This window comes from Nicrophorus vespilloides, unplaced genomic scaffold (assembly GCF_001412225.1).
Source record: "Nicrophorus vespilloides isolate i.1.1-1 unplaced genomic scaffold, Nicve_v1.0, whole genome shotgun sequence".
Classification (NCBI taxonomy): domain Eukaryota; kingdom Metazoa; phylum Arthropoda; class Insecta; order Coleoptera; family Silphidae; genus Nicrophorus; species Nicrophorus vespilloides.
The window spans coordinates 317,870-328,956 of NW_017099730.1; the positions used below are offsets into that span (position 1 = coordinate 317,870).

General features: G+C 31.8%; 6 protein-coding genes across 9 annotated transcripts in view; 3 read left to right on the forward strand and 3 right to left on the reverse strand.

The window, feature by feature from the left end:
- LOC108565404 (calcium-transporting ATPase type 2C member 1) overlaps positions 1-1,227 on the forward strand; it is an 11,756-nt gene extending 10,529 nt beyond the window's left edge. For both annotated transcript variants that reach the window (XM_017924836.1, XM_017924835.1), the window contains exons 8-11: positions 1-78; positions 137-328; positions 383-620; positions 976-1,227. The exon at positions 1-78 is cut by the window's left edge and continues 40 nt beyond it. In XM_017924836.1, the coding sequence (XP_017780325.1) occupies positions 1-78; positions 137-328; positions 383-620; positions 976-1,097 (630 nt within the window). In that variant the 3' untranslated portion in view covers positions 1,098-1,227. The remainder of the gene's footprint in view (positions 79-136; positions 329-382; positions 621-975) is intronic.
- Positions 1,228-2,938: 1,711 nt separating this feature from the next.
- LOC108565395 (DNA excision repair protein ERCC-1) lies at positions 2,939-4,115 on the reverse strand. Its single transcript, XM_017924822.1, has 3 exons — positions 3,694-4,115; positions 3,455-3,640; positions 2,939-3,169 (listed from the first exon to the last, which is right to left on the reverse strand). The coding sequence occupies exons 1-3, from the start codon at positions 4,051-4,053 to the stop codon at positions 2,984-2,986; spliced, it is 732 nt and encodes a 243-aa protein (XP_017780311.1). The 5' UTR covers positions 4,054-4,115; the 3' UTR covers positions 2,939-2,983.
- Positions 4,116-4,377: 262 nt separating this feature from the next.
- LOC108565394 lies at positions 4,378-5,849 on the reverse strand. Its single transcript, XM_017924821.1, has 4 exons — positions 5,070-5,849; positions 4,883-5,015; positions 4,696-4,825; positions 4,378-4,632 (listed from the first exon to the last, which is right to left on the reverse strand). Exons 1-4 carry the CDS (start codon positions 5,678-5,680, stop codon positions 4,547-4,549), a joined length of 960 nt encoding a protein of 319 aa, XP_017780310.1. The 5' UTR covers positions 5,681-5,849; the 3' UTR covers positions 4,378-4,546.
- A 67-nt stretch (positions 5,850-5,916) lies between these two features.
- Positions 5,917-7,406, forward strand: LOC108565411 (ubiquitin domain-containing protein UBFD1-like). 3 transcript variants are annotated; one of them, XM_017924848.1, is made up of 6 exons: positions 5,917-6,025; positions 6,298-6,546; positions 6,619-6,770; positions 6,832-6,954; positions 7,016-7,204; positions 7,263-7,406. In XM_017924848.1, the coding sequence occupies exons 1-6, from the start codon at positions 6,013-6,015 to the stop codon at positions 7,371-7,373; spliced, it is 837 nt and encodes a 278-aa protein (XP_017780337.1). In that variant the 5' UTR covers positions 5,917-6,012; the 3' UTR covers positions 7,374-7,406. The 3 variants fall into 3 exon arrangements, with proteins under 3 accessions (XP_017780337.1, XP_017780336.1, XP_017780338.1); XM_017924847.1 differs by having other exon boundaries at positions 5,921-6,025; positions 6,265-6,546; XM_017924849.1 differs by lacking the exon at positions 5,917-6,025 and adding an exon at positions 6,106-6,244.
- Positions 7,407-7,478: 72 nt separating this feature from the next.
- On the reverse strand, positions 7,479-9,750 carry LOC108565410 (spermine oxidase-like). The gene is made up of 5 exons (XM_017924845.1): positions 8,935-9,750; positions 8,523-8,882; positions 8,268-8,470; positions 7,989-8,219; positions 7,479-7,930 (listed from the first exon to the last, which is right to left on the reverse strand). Exons 1-5 carry the CDS (start codon positions 9,559-9,561, stop codon positions 7,882-7,884), a joined length of 1,470 nt encoding a protein of 489 aa, XP_017780334.1. The 5' UTR covers positions 9,562-9,750; the 3' UTR covers positions 7,479-7,881.
- A 151-nt stretch (positions 9,751-9,901) lies between these two features.
- LOC108565412 (ER membrane protein complex subunit 8/9 homolog) lies at positions 9,902-11,045 on the forward strand. The gene is made up of 3 exons (XM_017924850.1): positions 9,902-10,219; positions 10,278-10,424; positions 10,485-11,045. Exons 1-3 carry the CDS (start codon positions 10,022-10,024, stop codon positions 10,737-10,739), a joined length of 600 nt encoding a protein of 199 aa, XP_017780339.1. The 5' UTR covers positions 9,902-10,021; the 3' UTR covers positions 10,740-11,045.
- The last annotated feature ends 42 nt before the right edge of the window (positions 11,046-11,087 follow it).

Consider the following 11,087-nt stretch of genomic DNA (forward strand, 5'->3'; position numbering starts at 1 on the left):
TCCACCTCGATTGCGGCACTATCATTGATTGCTTTGGCTACTTTGATGGGAATACCGAATCCATTGAATGCTATGCAGGTTAGCAAAAGTTTATTTTCTAATTTAATTAATTGTTTAATTACCTGCGATTTATTAGATTTTGTGGATTAACATTATAATGGATGGACCTCCGGCTCAGAGTTTGGGAGTTGAGCCCGTTGAAAAGGATGTGGTGCGCCAAAAACCAAGAAATACTAAAGAGCCCATGATCACGCGAAAACTAATTGGAAACGTCATGCTCTCTGCGGTTGTAATTATTGCCGGAACATTGTGGGTCTTCAAAAAGGAGGTAATTACACAATTCTTATTTGTTACTTGCAACATTCTAATCTAATATGCACAGATGAGTTCTGCGGGAATCACTCGACGAGACACGACGATGACCTTCACGTGTTTCGTGTTCTTTGACATGTGGAACGCCCTATCGTGCCGTTCGCAGACGAAGAGCATATTTTCCATCGGCCTATTCAGCAATCGAATGTTCCTAATTGCTGTTTCTCTATCGGTCATCGGTCAATTGCTGGTCGTTTATTTTCCACCGCTGCAAAAGGTTTTCCAAACTGAAGCGTTGACATGCGGAGGTAAGGACTAAAATTCAATTTCCCATCTAAAATCAATACGGCCTATATTTAGAAATACCATGTCATGGATAATAAGTCTTTGTTCTTGGAAATCTAATTTAATGTTTTTATTTTCTTTTACCTCGACCTATAAGCCGTAAATAAATTTAAAATCAAATAAAAAAAGTTCACAACATATTATATACTAGCTTAGTGTTAGCTTGTTTACACGATAAGATCAAAGGAATAACAAAATAATGAGTATAACGTTTCAATAGAATAATTGAACTTAGGTTTATTTAAAACTAAGTGGTTCAATTTTTCGCTATTCGTTATATTTATGAAGAACTTGTTTTTATATATTTATGTATTGCAGATATGCTTTTCTTGGTAACATTAACATCGTCGGTCTGGATTATAAGTGAACTGAAGAAACTGTTGGAGAGGATGATGGAACAACGCGGAAAGGGTAAACGATCGCCATTGGAGTACGTATGACGGCGGAGGGGGCCTGGGGCAAAAACCCGACGCGATTAGGTCAAATCTAACCTCTGTTCCTCGCCCCTCCGTAGCTGTGGCCCCCCTAGAATGTGCATCATAAAACAAATTGATTGATCTGATATAAAAAGAAGAAAAGCGAAAGATTTAATTTTCTTTATTTTTTTTTATTTTATAATTTTTTATATATATATAATTTCTTGCACATTTCCATCTGGTTACGCTACTTGGCAGCTACTTTTAAATTAATTTATTTAGTACATTTAGAACTCAGGCATTCGATTTATTTATTTCCGGTGAATTATTTTTTTATATACTTGGAATGAATGAAGAGCTACAACAACAGCAAACATAGGTGTTTTTTTGTTTGTTTTTTTAAGTTATGCACAACGAATTTGTTCAGTATTGTCCTTCAGTTTATTATATATAATTTGTCATTTTAAATTCGTTTTTTAATTGATTATAGGGATGTGTGATTAATTGAGTTTGAATCAATTTGGTTGTGAACAAGGATCGAGCGGTTTCATTATACTTATATTTTATTGTATAAGGGAACAATTTGCAATACACTTTTCCTTTCGTTGTCATTCGGCTTAATATCCTTTATGCGTTAAGTGTAATTAAATGTAATTTTAAAAGGTATACATTATATATAAATATAAGAAAATGTACTCCATTGTTAGAAATATATATAAAGATATATTATTGGAAACTTATTGGATAATGATAAATAGATTTTTTTTAGATGAGTGTTTTAACTAAAATATTATATAACCCACCAGTGAAGGATTATTATTTAAAAAGAGAGAATGTATTTAATACATAGTTCTGTGATACACTTTAACTGTAAAACTTGTATAACTTTTGCACTTGCATAGAGCTTTTCCATAGAACTTTGCAACTTTCCTTAATTGCACGCAAATTTATATTGGATTTCAAGTTCACTATCTTAGGAAGAAGCTTTATTTATGGATGTTGGAATTACAATATATGTATCGATAATTAACACAGAATATATATAACGATTATAATCAAATTATTTAAGAACTAAATTTAATCTTATCAATCTGTCTATTTGCCTGTTATTAAATTTTTAAAATATACAAGGTAAACTATAAAAATAATATTGTTAAATCGTGAAGAAACCAAGTTTTGTGAATATATAAATATTGTTTCACTATCAACCTTTAAATTTGTATATGTATAAACTGAATTTACTTTAGACGTTTTTAATAAACATATGTGCATTTCTTAAAATAAATTTAAAACAAACTATATGTTAATAAAACTATAAGATTTTAAAACAACACAAGTTTTTTTCTTTATTTAACAATTTTTATTATCCAATTTAGAACTATCCGTTAATGTCTATTATTTACACTTATCTTCCTTCCTTTCTTGCTATAAAGTGCAGATACTTGATAAAGCACCCGTGTCCGGAAAGCGCTTGGCTTATATGTTGTTTTCTGGATATCCGGAGTTCTATTTTTGGGATTAAGCGTCTAGTCCAGGATCCCTTCTCTGAATTATCCCATTTTTCCTGCCACTTTTCCAGCAGTCTAGCCTTGGAAGTTTCCTTGCTCACTCCTCTCTCTCTCTCTGGCTAAGAGTTCGATTGGTGGCATGTCAGTAATTATTTGAACTGCATCTCAGGAGAAAGTGCTGCAGACCCTTATTGCTCCCCTACGTTGGACTGTACCTTCATCGCTTCTTTCCATACTGGAGCAGCGTACAACATTATAGAATGCGCATTTGTTATATAGCAAAAATGTAAATAATTTTATATAAAAAAAAAATACTTATATGGAAATAATTAATTCATAGAAATATTAATTTTACATCTTTCATGATATATAATAAATAATATAATTAATACAAAAATAACATTATCTACAAAAGTTTTCATGTAGTGTTTGGTACAACTTTTTGGCTTTCCTTGAACCAAATCCTGGGCATTCCGATAGTTGATACTCCGAAGCTTGCAGAATTCCTTTTAACGTTTTGAATTTGGAAATCAATGTAATGGCATCCGTTTTGTTCACCGGTTTGATTGACGTTAAAGCTTGAACTAACTGAAATATAAAATTTCATTTATAATCATATTTTTTTTACATGTTCCATAAGAACAAATTTAATTTTGTTCAATAAATTAAATACAGCAATACCTCGCATAGTACGGCTTTGAACAGTACGAATTCACTGTAATACGTTTCTAAATTTTAAGAGAGCAAAATAAAAATAAATTCTAAAAAAATATATATTGAAGTCTCTTTTTGTACGGTTTCAAACAGTGCGGGAACTGAATTAACCGGACTATGCGAGGTATTGCTGTATAGTAATATAATATTTAGTAATACTTTGAGATGAGGAGATGATTCACTTTTCTCCATAATCTTATCTGCTGGTTTTGTTTCATAAATCTTATAGGTTTCCAAGATTTTACCAGCTTCCTCTGGGCTCCAAGCCAATATTAAAGTCATATCTGCCAAAATGCATATTCTGGTCAGATTCTTTAAACAGTGATGAGGATCATTAATGTCTACCTAAAACTTAAGCATGTTACTTGTATATTAAACAACATAGATCAACTGAATACTTGAACTAAAAGTACTCTCAACTGGTACATTTTCTTTAGCAATTTCAATCTTTCATGTATGTAATCTGGATTCAGGTTGTGATATCTCAGTGATAGAAACAATGCACAAGTAGTTTGTCCCATCTGGTAATCAGGTACAATTTCATCATACTCCCATGGTACATTTGTAATAAATTTCAATATAGGATTACCCTTTTGCTTTGGGTTAACTGATAAACAGTGGGTTTTTCTTGACACTCTAGAAGGACCAGGTTTCTGTGGTTCCTCTTTTGTTTCTGGTATTATTGATTTATCTTCTACTATATTAGCAGTAAATTCCTTTTCAAATTCCGCTGCTATATCTTCCAATGAATCATCCATTGTATTCAGATATCAAGTTAGTATCACAATTGATATTTGTAAATAGTTGCAATAGGTTAAGTACTTTGCATAAGAAAATTTGGTTGCATATTCTATTAAAGAAGGTGAGAGCCTGAGATTTAAACAAATTTACACTCTACAAAAGACTATAAATTAGACAATGAGGTCATTCTCACACTTTAAATATTATTGCAATCACTTTTCAGTAATATATATATATATATATATATATGAATGTATAGGAAAAAAATAAGGAATTAAAATATATGATAAATATATTATATAAATAATTTAAAAATACAAACTAAAATTGATTATGGCACGTTTGGCAAGATAATAATTTTGGTAACTTATCTTTATAAATAACTAAGACTACAATGTTCATTTAAAAAAATATTTGGCAGAAATTTGGTTTCGTTAAAAAATGGCACAATATAATGTGCGCTTGTTTAAAATTGTGTCAGACGCTTGCTTCAAGCATCTTATAAGAAGTTTATCCATATTCTGATTGGATGGACAAACTGAATTCTCCAGGAGTGATTGTAGTTCCATGGTACCAAACTCTTGTATCTACTAGAACTGGAAAAAAATCAAGACTTTTACAACGTTTATTCCATTTTTGTGTTAATTGCGTGTATTCACCAGCATCTCCTGGATAAACTTTGAAGGTAACTGGTGAACAGAATTGCTCACACTCATTGGATGGCAATAAATTCCAAGTCTTTGAGCCTTTCAATTGAGCTTGCCACATTAAACGGTTAATAAAATCAAGCTGTAAATAGTATTATTGTAACAAGTATATTGTGGGTGGTTTAAGTAATTAACTTACATGCATTGTTGCTCCAGCATCATATCCCATGAACACATATTCTTTGGAAGGTATTTCACAGTCATCAGGTAGAAAATGAGGTTTTGGATAGTGCTTTCGCATTTCTTTTAAAACTTGTGAATGACAATTACCCCTGTAATTAGATATAATAAGTAAGTTTGTTTATTAAAATTAGAATAACACTTACCAGCCAACATACCAGGAGTTTTGTCCAGGTTTATTGTTAATTCTATCTTTGGTCATATCAAACACATCTTTGAGTGAAATAAAATTAGATTTGAAATGTAAGAATTGACATTCTTCATCAACACTTTGAATGGAGTCATCAATACTTTCATACAGCTCTTTAAAGAAATAAAAATTAAATAGTTCATAAGCCGGCCAATGCAGAAAAGCCTTTCTGATTATGATAGGCTTTGATGTGTATGCATATGGAGCAAATTCTTCACGGCTTGCATTGTGTAAAATTATTGGTGCTGTTACATTAAGGCAAAAACCACAATCAGAGATAGGTCTGGTTGCTTCCCACACAAAATAGTTGTTGGGAATCAAACATCTTATTCCAATTAGAGAGATTATAAGATTATCAAAAATATTACAAGCACACAGTGCAGTAAATAGTAAAATTACGGACGCGCCAATGTAAAGGAAACTCCATTGGGAATCCTTCTTCCTGATTTGTTGAGTAGAACTCTTCAACTTATTCACAGTCACCCCATTTTTCGTCAACACTTTATTAAGATTATCGAAATCTTGCCTCAATTTTATTTCGACCTCGCATTTTCTCGTTCTTCTCATGATTCTGTTTACATCTTAACGATCTTAACCAATCTTGACGAAACAATATATCCCCCTTCCTGCTTATTCAAATGTCATCCTGACAGCTCTGATTGATGTTTTCCATATGTCACATATCAAATTTCAAAATTTTGAACCAATCACAGACACTCATTTTTTTTAAATTCGAGAATCAAATATATTCGCATTATTGAATTTAATGTTTTCCTGAGTATTTAGCAAAGAAAAATTATTTAGAAATTTAATTTAACTTGAAAATAATGGCCAATTCTTAGTTGCAAATACTGCAACGTGAAGTTAACTGCACATATGATCGGTGTCTGATATTCAAGATGGAGCCTGTAGGTAAGTCAAATATATCTTAAATCACTTTTATTTTCCTAAACTTTCAATGAAAATCGTTTTTCTTACCGAGAAAAAGTAATTAAACATATTTGTGAACATTCGAAATAACCGAATCTCGTTTTCGGAACGACTGTCAAAGGCTTTTATTCGTGCAAGTCATTTTTAACCTATGTCATATTTATCTCATTCCCTTTATTTTGTGATAATAAATATCTAATTGTATGTTGCTTGAATTGAAGGAGCAGCTAAACCTATCGAATGCCAAATTACAGGAATGGATGCTACAACCACATTGGAAACTGTCTCCTCCTTGGAACAGAACTGTGTTACTGAAGAAAAAGTGGACAAACCATCTGATTGTAAAATACCCAAAACAGAGTCTGGTGACTGTGAAAACAAGGCTGAAACACCTAGTGAAGTAATAGAAGTAAAAGTAGTGTATAATAAGAATAAATATAATGTTAATGCCCCCTCAAATACAACTATTGCAGACTTCAAAAAGCAATTGCAAGGATTAGTTGGTAAATATATTGATCTTTTTGCTTTTTTTCTTAATCAAAACTATATTTTTCAATGATCATTCTTTCTTTTAGGTGTACCAGTCTCAATGCAAAAATTAATGTATAAAGGACTTTTGCAAGACAACCAGACATTGATTAGTTCTGGCATAACTAAAGGAGCCAAAATTATGTTGGTTGGTTCAACCCTGAATGATGTTTTAGCTGTTTCTTATGTTACCAAACAAGTAATTATTATAATAACAACTTGCTTGTAAAGTTGTTAATCCTCAAATTATTTTTCTGCAGGATGTTGCTGAAGCTGAAAAGGCAGCCTCTACTAAAGAACCACTAAGCAAGCAGAAAATCCACCGTAAAGTTTTGGACAAGGGCATTCCAGATGATGTAATGCCAGGCATTAAAAGTAAAAATGTAAATATCAGCCTACAATTTGCATTTATCGGGTTTTAATTGATTCTGTAATTGTTTTCAGGAAAGTTTACCGCCAGTGCCATTGTCTGGTATGCTCAACAAACACAGCGGCAAAGTTCGTTTGACTTTCAAACTGGAAGCTGATCAGCTTTGGCTCAGCACAAAGGAACGAACGGAGAAACTACCTATGGGTTCCATCAAAAACATCGTTTCTGAACCCATTGAGGGACACGAGGAATATCACGTAATGGTATGTATATAATAAGCACGAAACGGCCGACAAATATCTTAACATTTCAACTATTCAGGGATTACAATTAGGTCCCACCGAAGCATCACGGTATTGGATTTACTGGGTCCCGGCCCAATACATAGAAGCTATCAAGAACGCAGTTCTGGGTCAATGGCAGTTGTTTTAAAGCGTCACACTAATTTCTCATGTGCATCAAAAATTGAAAACCAAAACCATTATTGGAAAAAAAAATTATTTAGATATATACGTCAACCGAAATTGAATCTTTCACAGAGAATTTTATTTAATATATAATATAACTATTATTAATATTATTACTTTTATTATTGATATTGTGATAAATGTGTTTGGTATTTACTGGCGCAAAAGTGAGTTTTTCGGAAACTACAAAAATCCTCATTGTTTCTTCTTATACTTGTTTTTTGTATAAATAAATAAGTTGTGATTCTTTATGACTAGTGAAATTGACACGTCGTACAATACGTGCATTTAATGTCAATTTTACGCTCAACAATTCTTGCATTATTTGATATAAAAAGAAGCCTATTTGAAATATATATAAAAAAACGTTTTATTTTTAGTTGTAATAACGAAATATTCTCAGTAAAGAAATATGAATCATTTTATTTATAAACTTTATAATATACGGAACAACAAAATATATAAATTTGTATTTAATATTTAGAATTTAGCATTGGTTTACTGCTCTGCACCTCACCGTTCCTTCAAAAAAAAAAACAAAATACAGCCTTTAAATTATTGGAAGAGTTGTTATATTTACTTGTAATAGTTTAAAATGCGACTCGCTTCCCTAAAACCTGTCTCCACAGCTCCATGAACACTGGAAAAATACTTTGGATGCGTTGCTTCACCTGCGAATTGGATCAACGGTTTATTGTTGGCACCTACCAATGGTTCGATTAATTTGGAAGATGTGGTTAATCGTTCTTGGTTATCGACGCTCTTGAAAGAGTACGAACCGCGGAAGTGATTATTGCTGAACCATCTGGAACTAAATATAACGTAATATTATGTAACTGCACGCTGAAAAGTTAATTACCAGATGAAATTTGAAGCACTTGGAATTTCGTAGAATTTTCCTAAAAACTTCTCGAGTAAAAACATGCAACCTGATTCTATAATTTTATCATCCAACATTTCCACTTCTCGCGCGAATTCGCCGACCATCCAACATAATAGAGTAGTTGAATCACTGTCTATTACAAAGAAACCACTAATATCTTCAAGCCAAGATTTACCATTCTAAAAGTATATTGTAAAATTAATACAGTCATAAAAAACTTGGTAAATCCACCTTTTTGGGTCCTTGTGGGAATTGATTTAAAATATTCATTTTATCATCCTCAGTCCATAGGAAGCAAAAAGACGTGTCCTCGTCTTTCCACCATTTATGCGGAAACTTTATTAAAATTTTATTAACTGTACCAAAGCCTTGACCATCAATAGCAAGTGCTTTGTAGAAAGGCAATTGTGGCACAAAAAGCTTCAAATGTTGCTCCTTGAGAATTCCTGCTGATAATGTCACTATAACATGATCAGCTTTGAATGTTGAATCATTTGAACAGTTTATACTGATTTCATCAGAGTTCCAAATAATCTGTCTGACTTCCTTGTTCAAAATGGTTTTCTCTTCTAATTCTTTTGCATATTTCCCCTTAAACATATTTCCTATAAAATAACAGTTAAAAACAAAGCAGAATATTTACCATTAAGATATCCAGAAAACTTCTGTATCCTTTATCCTTCCAATTCAACAATGGGTCTCCATTGCAATCTTCATACTGCACTAAACCTGCAGCAGACATATCAAACCAACTTGCTGGAGCATCATAGCATAAAATCATTTTATGAAACCAATGTACAAATTGATTAGCAATTTCTAGATTAACTCTATTTGTCCCAAACTCCTGCTTAGCTTCTTTTATGTAAGACCTTATGAAATAATCACCAAATGACTCTTTGGTATTTTTCATGCTATCAAAGTCACAAGTGATTCTGGAAGCAATGCCATGCAACATGTCTGTAATTTCTACATTTACTAGATTGGAAGTAGAGTTATAAAATTGATTGTTCAAGTAAGTGCATTTGGAAGTTTCAAGTAAATTCAAATGTTTAACCATATCATAGACTACATTGTTTTCCTCCCCATGACACCACTGAGCCCCCAAATCAATAATGCTTTCCCCAAATTTTGTGCTATTTATTCTACCCCCAATTCTATTTTCAGCCTCCAAAATTATCAAGTTCTTAAAACCATACTCTAGTAGTTTCCTGCCTGCAGCAATACCAGAAGCACCAGCTCCAATTATTACAATTCTTGAATCATTTACCATGGTTAAAAACAGTGCACTAATTGTCACCAAACAGGACTTTGTATTTTGGAATATTTATTTATAATTTACAAGGTTAAGGACACGTCATTATTGGTAAACAAATAGCACGTGCTTCGATAATTTAGAAAATTTGTTTACTAATGCTAATAGACTTAAGATTTTGATAGGATTATTTTTTGTTTAAACTAGTTTTCCATAAATAATTAATTGCAATTAGACTAATTTAAATTTTACTTTTCATTGGAACGCTAGATGGAAACGGTATCGAGCAAACTATTATTTTCATACTTTTTTGCAACCATTGATTGGTACATAGTTATTTTTTAACATACTAGTTTATAGTAGTTTGAAATTTAATTTCTGTGGATTATATGATTTTGAAAAAAATGAGAACAAAATTGTCATGGTGTGACGTTTTGTTGTCAAGTGTTTATAACCTGTGAAATTAAGATCAATAATCATGACTGACATTACTTTTAGTTCTAAAGCTTATTGCAAAATAATTTTGCATGCGGCTAAATATCCGTACGCAGCAGTGAACGGAGTGCTCCTAGCAAAAACCCCAGTGAAAGGGAAGGAAATTGAGTTCGTCGATGCAGTGCCTTTATTTCATATTGCCCTTAACCTCACTCCTATGGCTGAAATCGCCTTAACTCAAGTAATTAATAGCATTCCATTCATGCAGTATATACCTACTAATCATTTCCTTCCTGCAGATTGACCAAGTAGCTTCACAAGCAGGACTTACAATTGCTGGATACTATACTGCTCATGAGAACCTATGGGATTGCTCATTTGAAAGGGCCCAGCATCGGATTGCAGATAAAATTGCTGAGAATTGTCCAAATGCCTGTTTGGTTGTTGTAAGTATAAAATATATAAATCATTATTTTATAAAATTTATTCATTTATTTATTTTACAGATTGACAATTCCAAATTGAGTATGCAATTAGATAATTTAGCAATTAGAGTAGCCCAATTCAGTGATGGCAAATACAGGGAAGTGAATATTCAGAAGGTCAGTTTGAATACAGATGAGACATTGGACATTTGCTCAGCACTGATAGAGAGCAGGGACTTTGAGGAGCTGGTGGATTTTGATAACCATCTGGATGATGTGTCAAAGGACTGGATGAATGATAGTTTGAATAAGAAAATCGAAATGTTCAATAATTAATTTATACCAATTTTATATAAATATTTTGCATTTCGAGGTTTAATTTATATATATTATATAAGTAGATTTACAATATATTTGTTTGATAGCGTAATAAAAAAAAAATACATTCGTACCATTTTAATAAGCTAGATCTTTATTAATTTTTTCATCATAATATATTTATGTATAAATCAAATGCCACTCAAATAAGGCCACTTCTAAATCCTAACAACTTGTGCAACATCTTCCACACCAGGAAAATTTTATATATAATAAATATATTTATATATTGAACTTATCAAACAGGTACATTTTCTTTAACAATAAAACTGTCTAACAAGCTATAACTGTTATTTTCTTTAAACT

Excerpts from the sequence above, each read along its gene's own strand:
- LOC108565395 (XM_017924822.1), bottom strand. The coding sequence starts at position 4,053 with ATGGATGATTCATTGGAAGATATAGCAGCGGAATTTGAAAAGGAATTT. Across the intron at positions 3,641-3,693 it reads TGAGAGTACTTTTAGTTCAA|GTAGACATTAATGATCCTCA; the intron begins GTATTCAGTTGA and ends CTTAAGTTTTAG. Across the intron at positions 3,170-3,454 it reads AATCATCTCCTCATCTCAAA|TTAGTTCAAGCTTTAACGTC; the intron begins GTATTACTAAAT and ends TTTATATTTCAG.
- LOC108565412 (XM_017924850.1), top strand. The coding sequence starts at position 10,022 with ATGACTGACATTACTTTTAGTTCTAAAGCTTATTGCAAAATAATTTTG. Across the intron at positions 10,220-10,277 it reads CTGAAATCGCCTTAACTCAA|ATTGACCAAGTAGCTTCACA; the intron begins GTAATTAATAGC and ends TCCTTCCTGCAG. Across the intron at positions 10,425-10,484 it reads CAAATGCCTGTTTGGTTGTT|ATTGACAATTCCAAATTGAG; the intron begins GTAAGTATAAAA and ends TTTATTTTACAG.
- LOC108565411 (XM_017924847.1), top strand. Across the intron at positions 6,771-6,831 it reads TTTCTTATGTTACCAAACAA|GATGTTGCTGAAGCTGAAAA; the intron begins GTAATTATTATA and ends ATTTTTCTGCAG. Across the intron at positions 6,955-7,015 it reads CAGGCATTAAAAGTAAAAAT|GAAAGTTTACCGCCAGTGCC; the intron begins GTAAATATCAGC and ends AATTGTTTTCAG.
- LOC108565410 (XM_017924845.1), bottom strand. The coding sequence starts at position 9,561 with ATGGTAAATGATTCAAGAATTGTAATAATTGGAGCTGGTGCTTCTGGT. Across the intron at positions 8,883-8,934 it reads GTTTTCTGGATATCTTAATG|GGGAAATATGCAAAAGAATT; the intron begins GTAAATATTCTG and ends AATATGTTTAAG. Across the intron at positions 8,220-8,267 it reads AGTGCTTCAAATTTCATCTG|TTCCAGATGGTTCAGCAATA; the intron begins GTAATTAACTTT and ends CGTTATATTTAG.
- LOC108565394 (XM_017924821.1), bottom strand. The coding sequence starts at position 5,680 with ATGAGAAGAACGAGAAAATGCGAGGTCGAAATAAAATTGAGGCAAGAT. Across the intron at positions 5,016-5,069 it reads AACTCCTGGTATGTTGGCTG|GGGTAATTGTCATTCACAAG; the intron begins GTAAGTGTTATT and ends ATCTAATTACAG. Across the intron at positions 4,826-4,882 it reads ATGCTGGAGCAACAATGCAT|CTTGATTTTATTAACCGTTT; the intron begins GTAAGTTAATTA and ends TACTATTTACAG.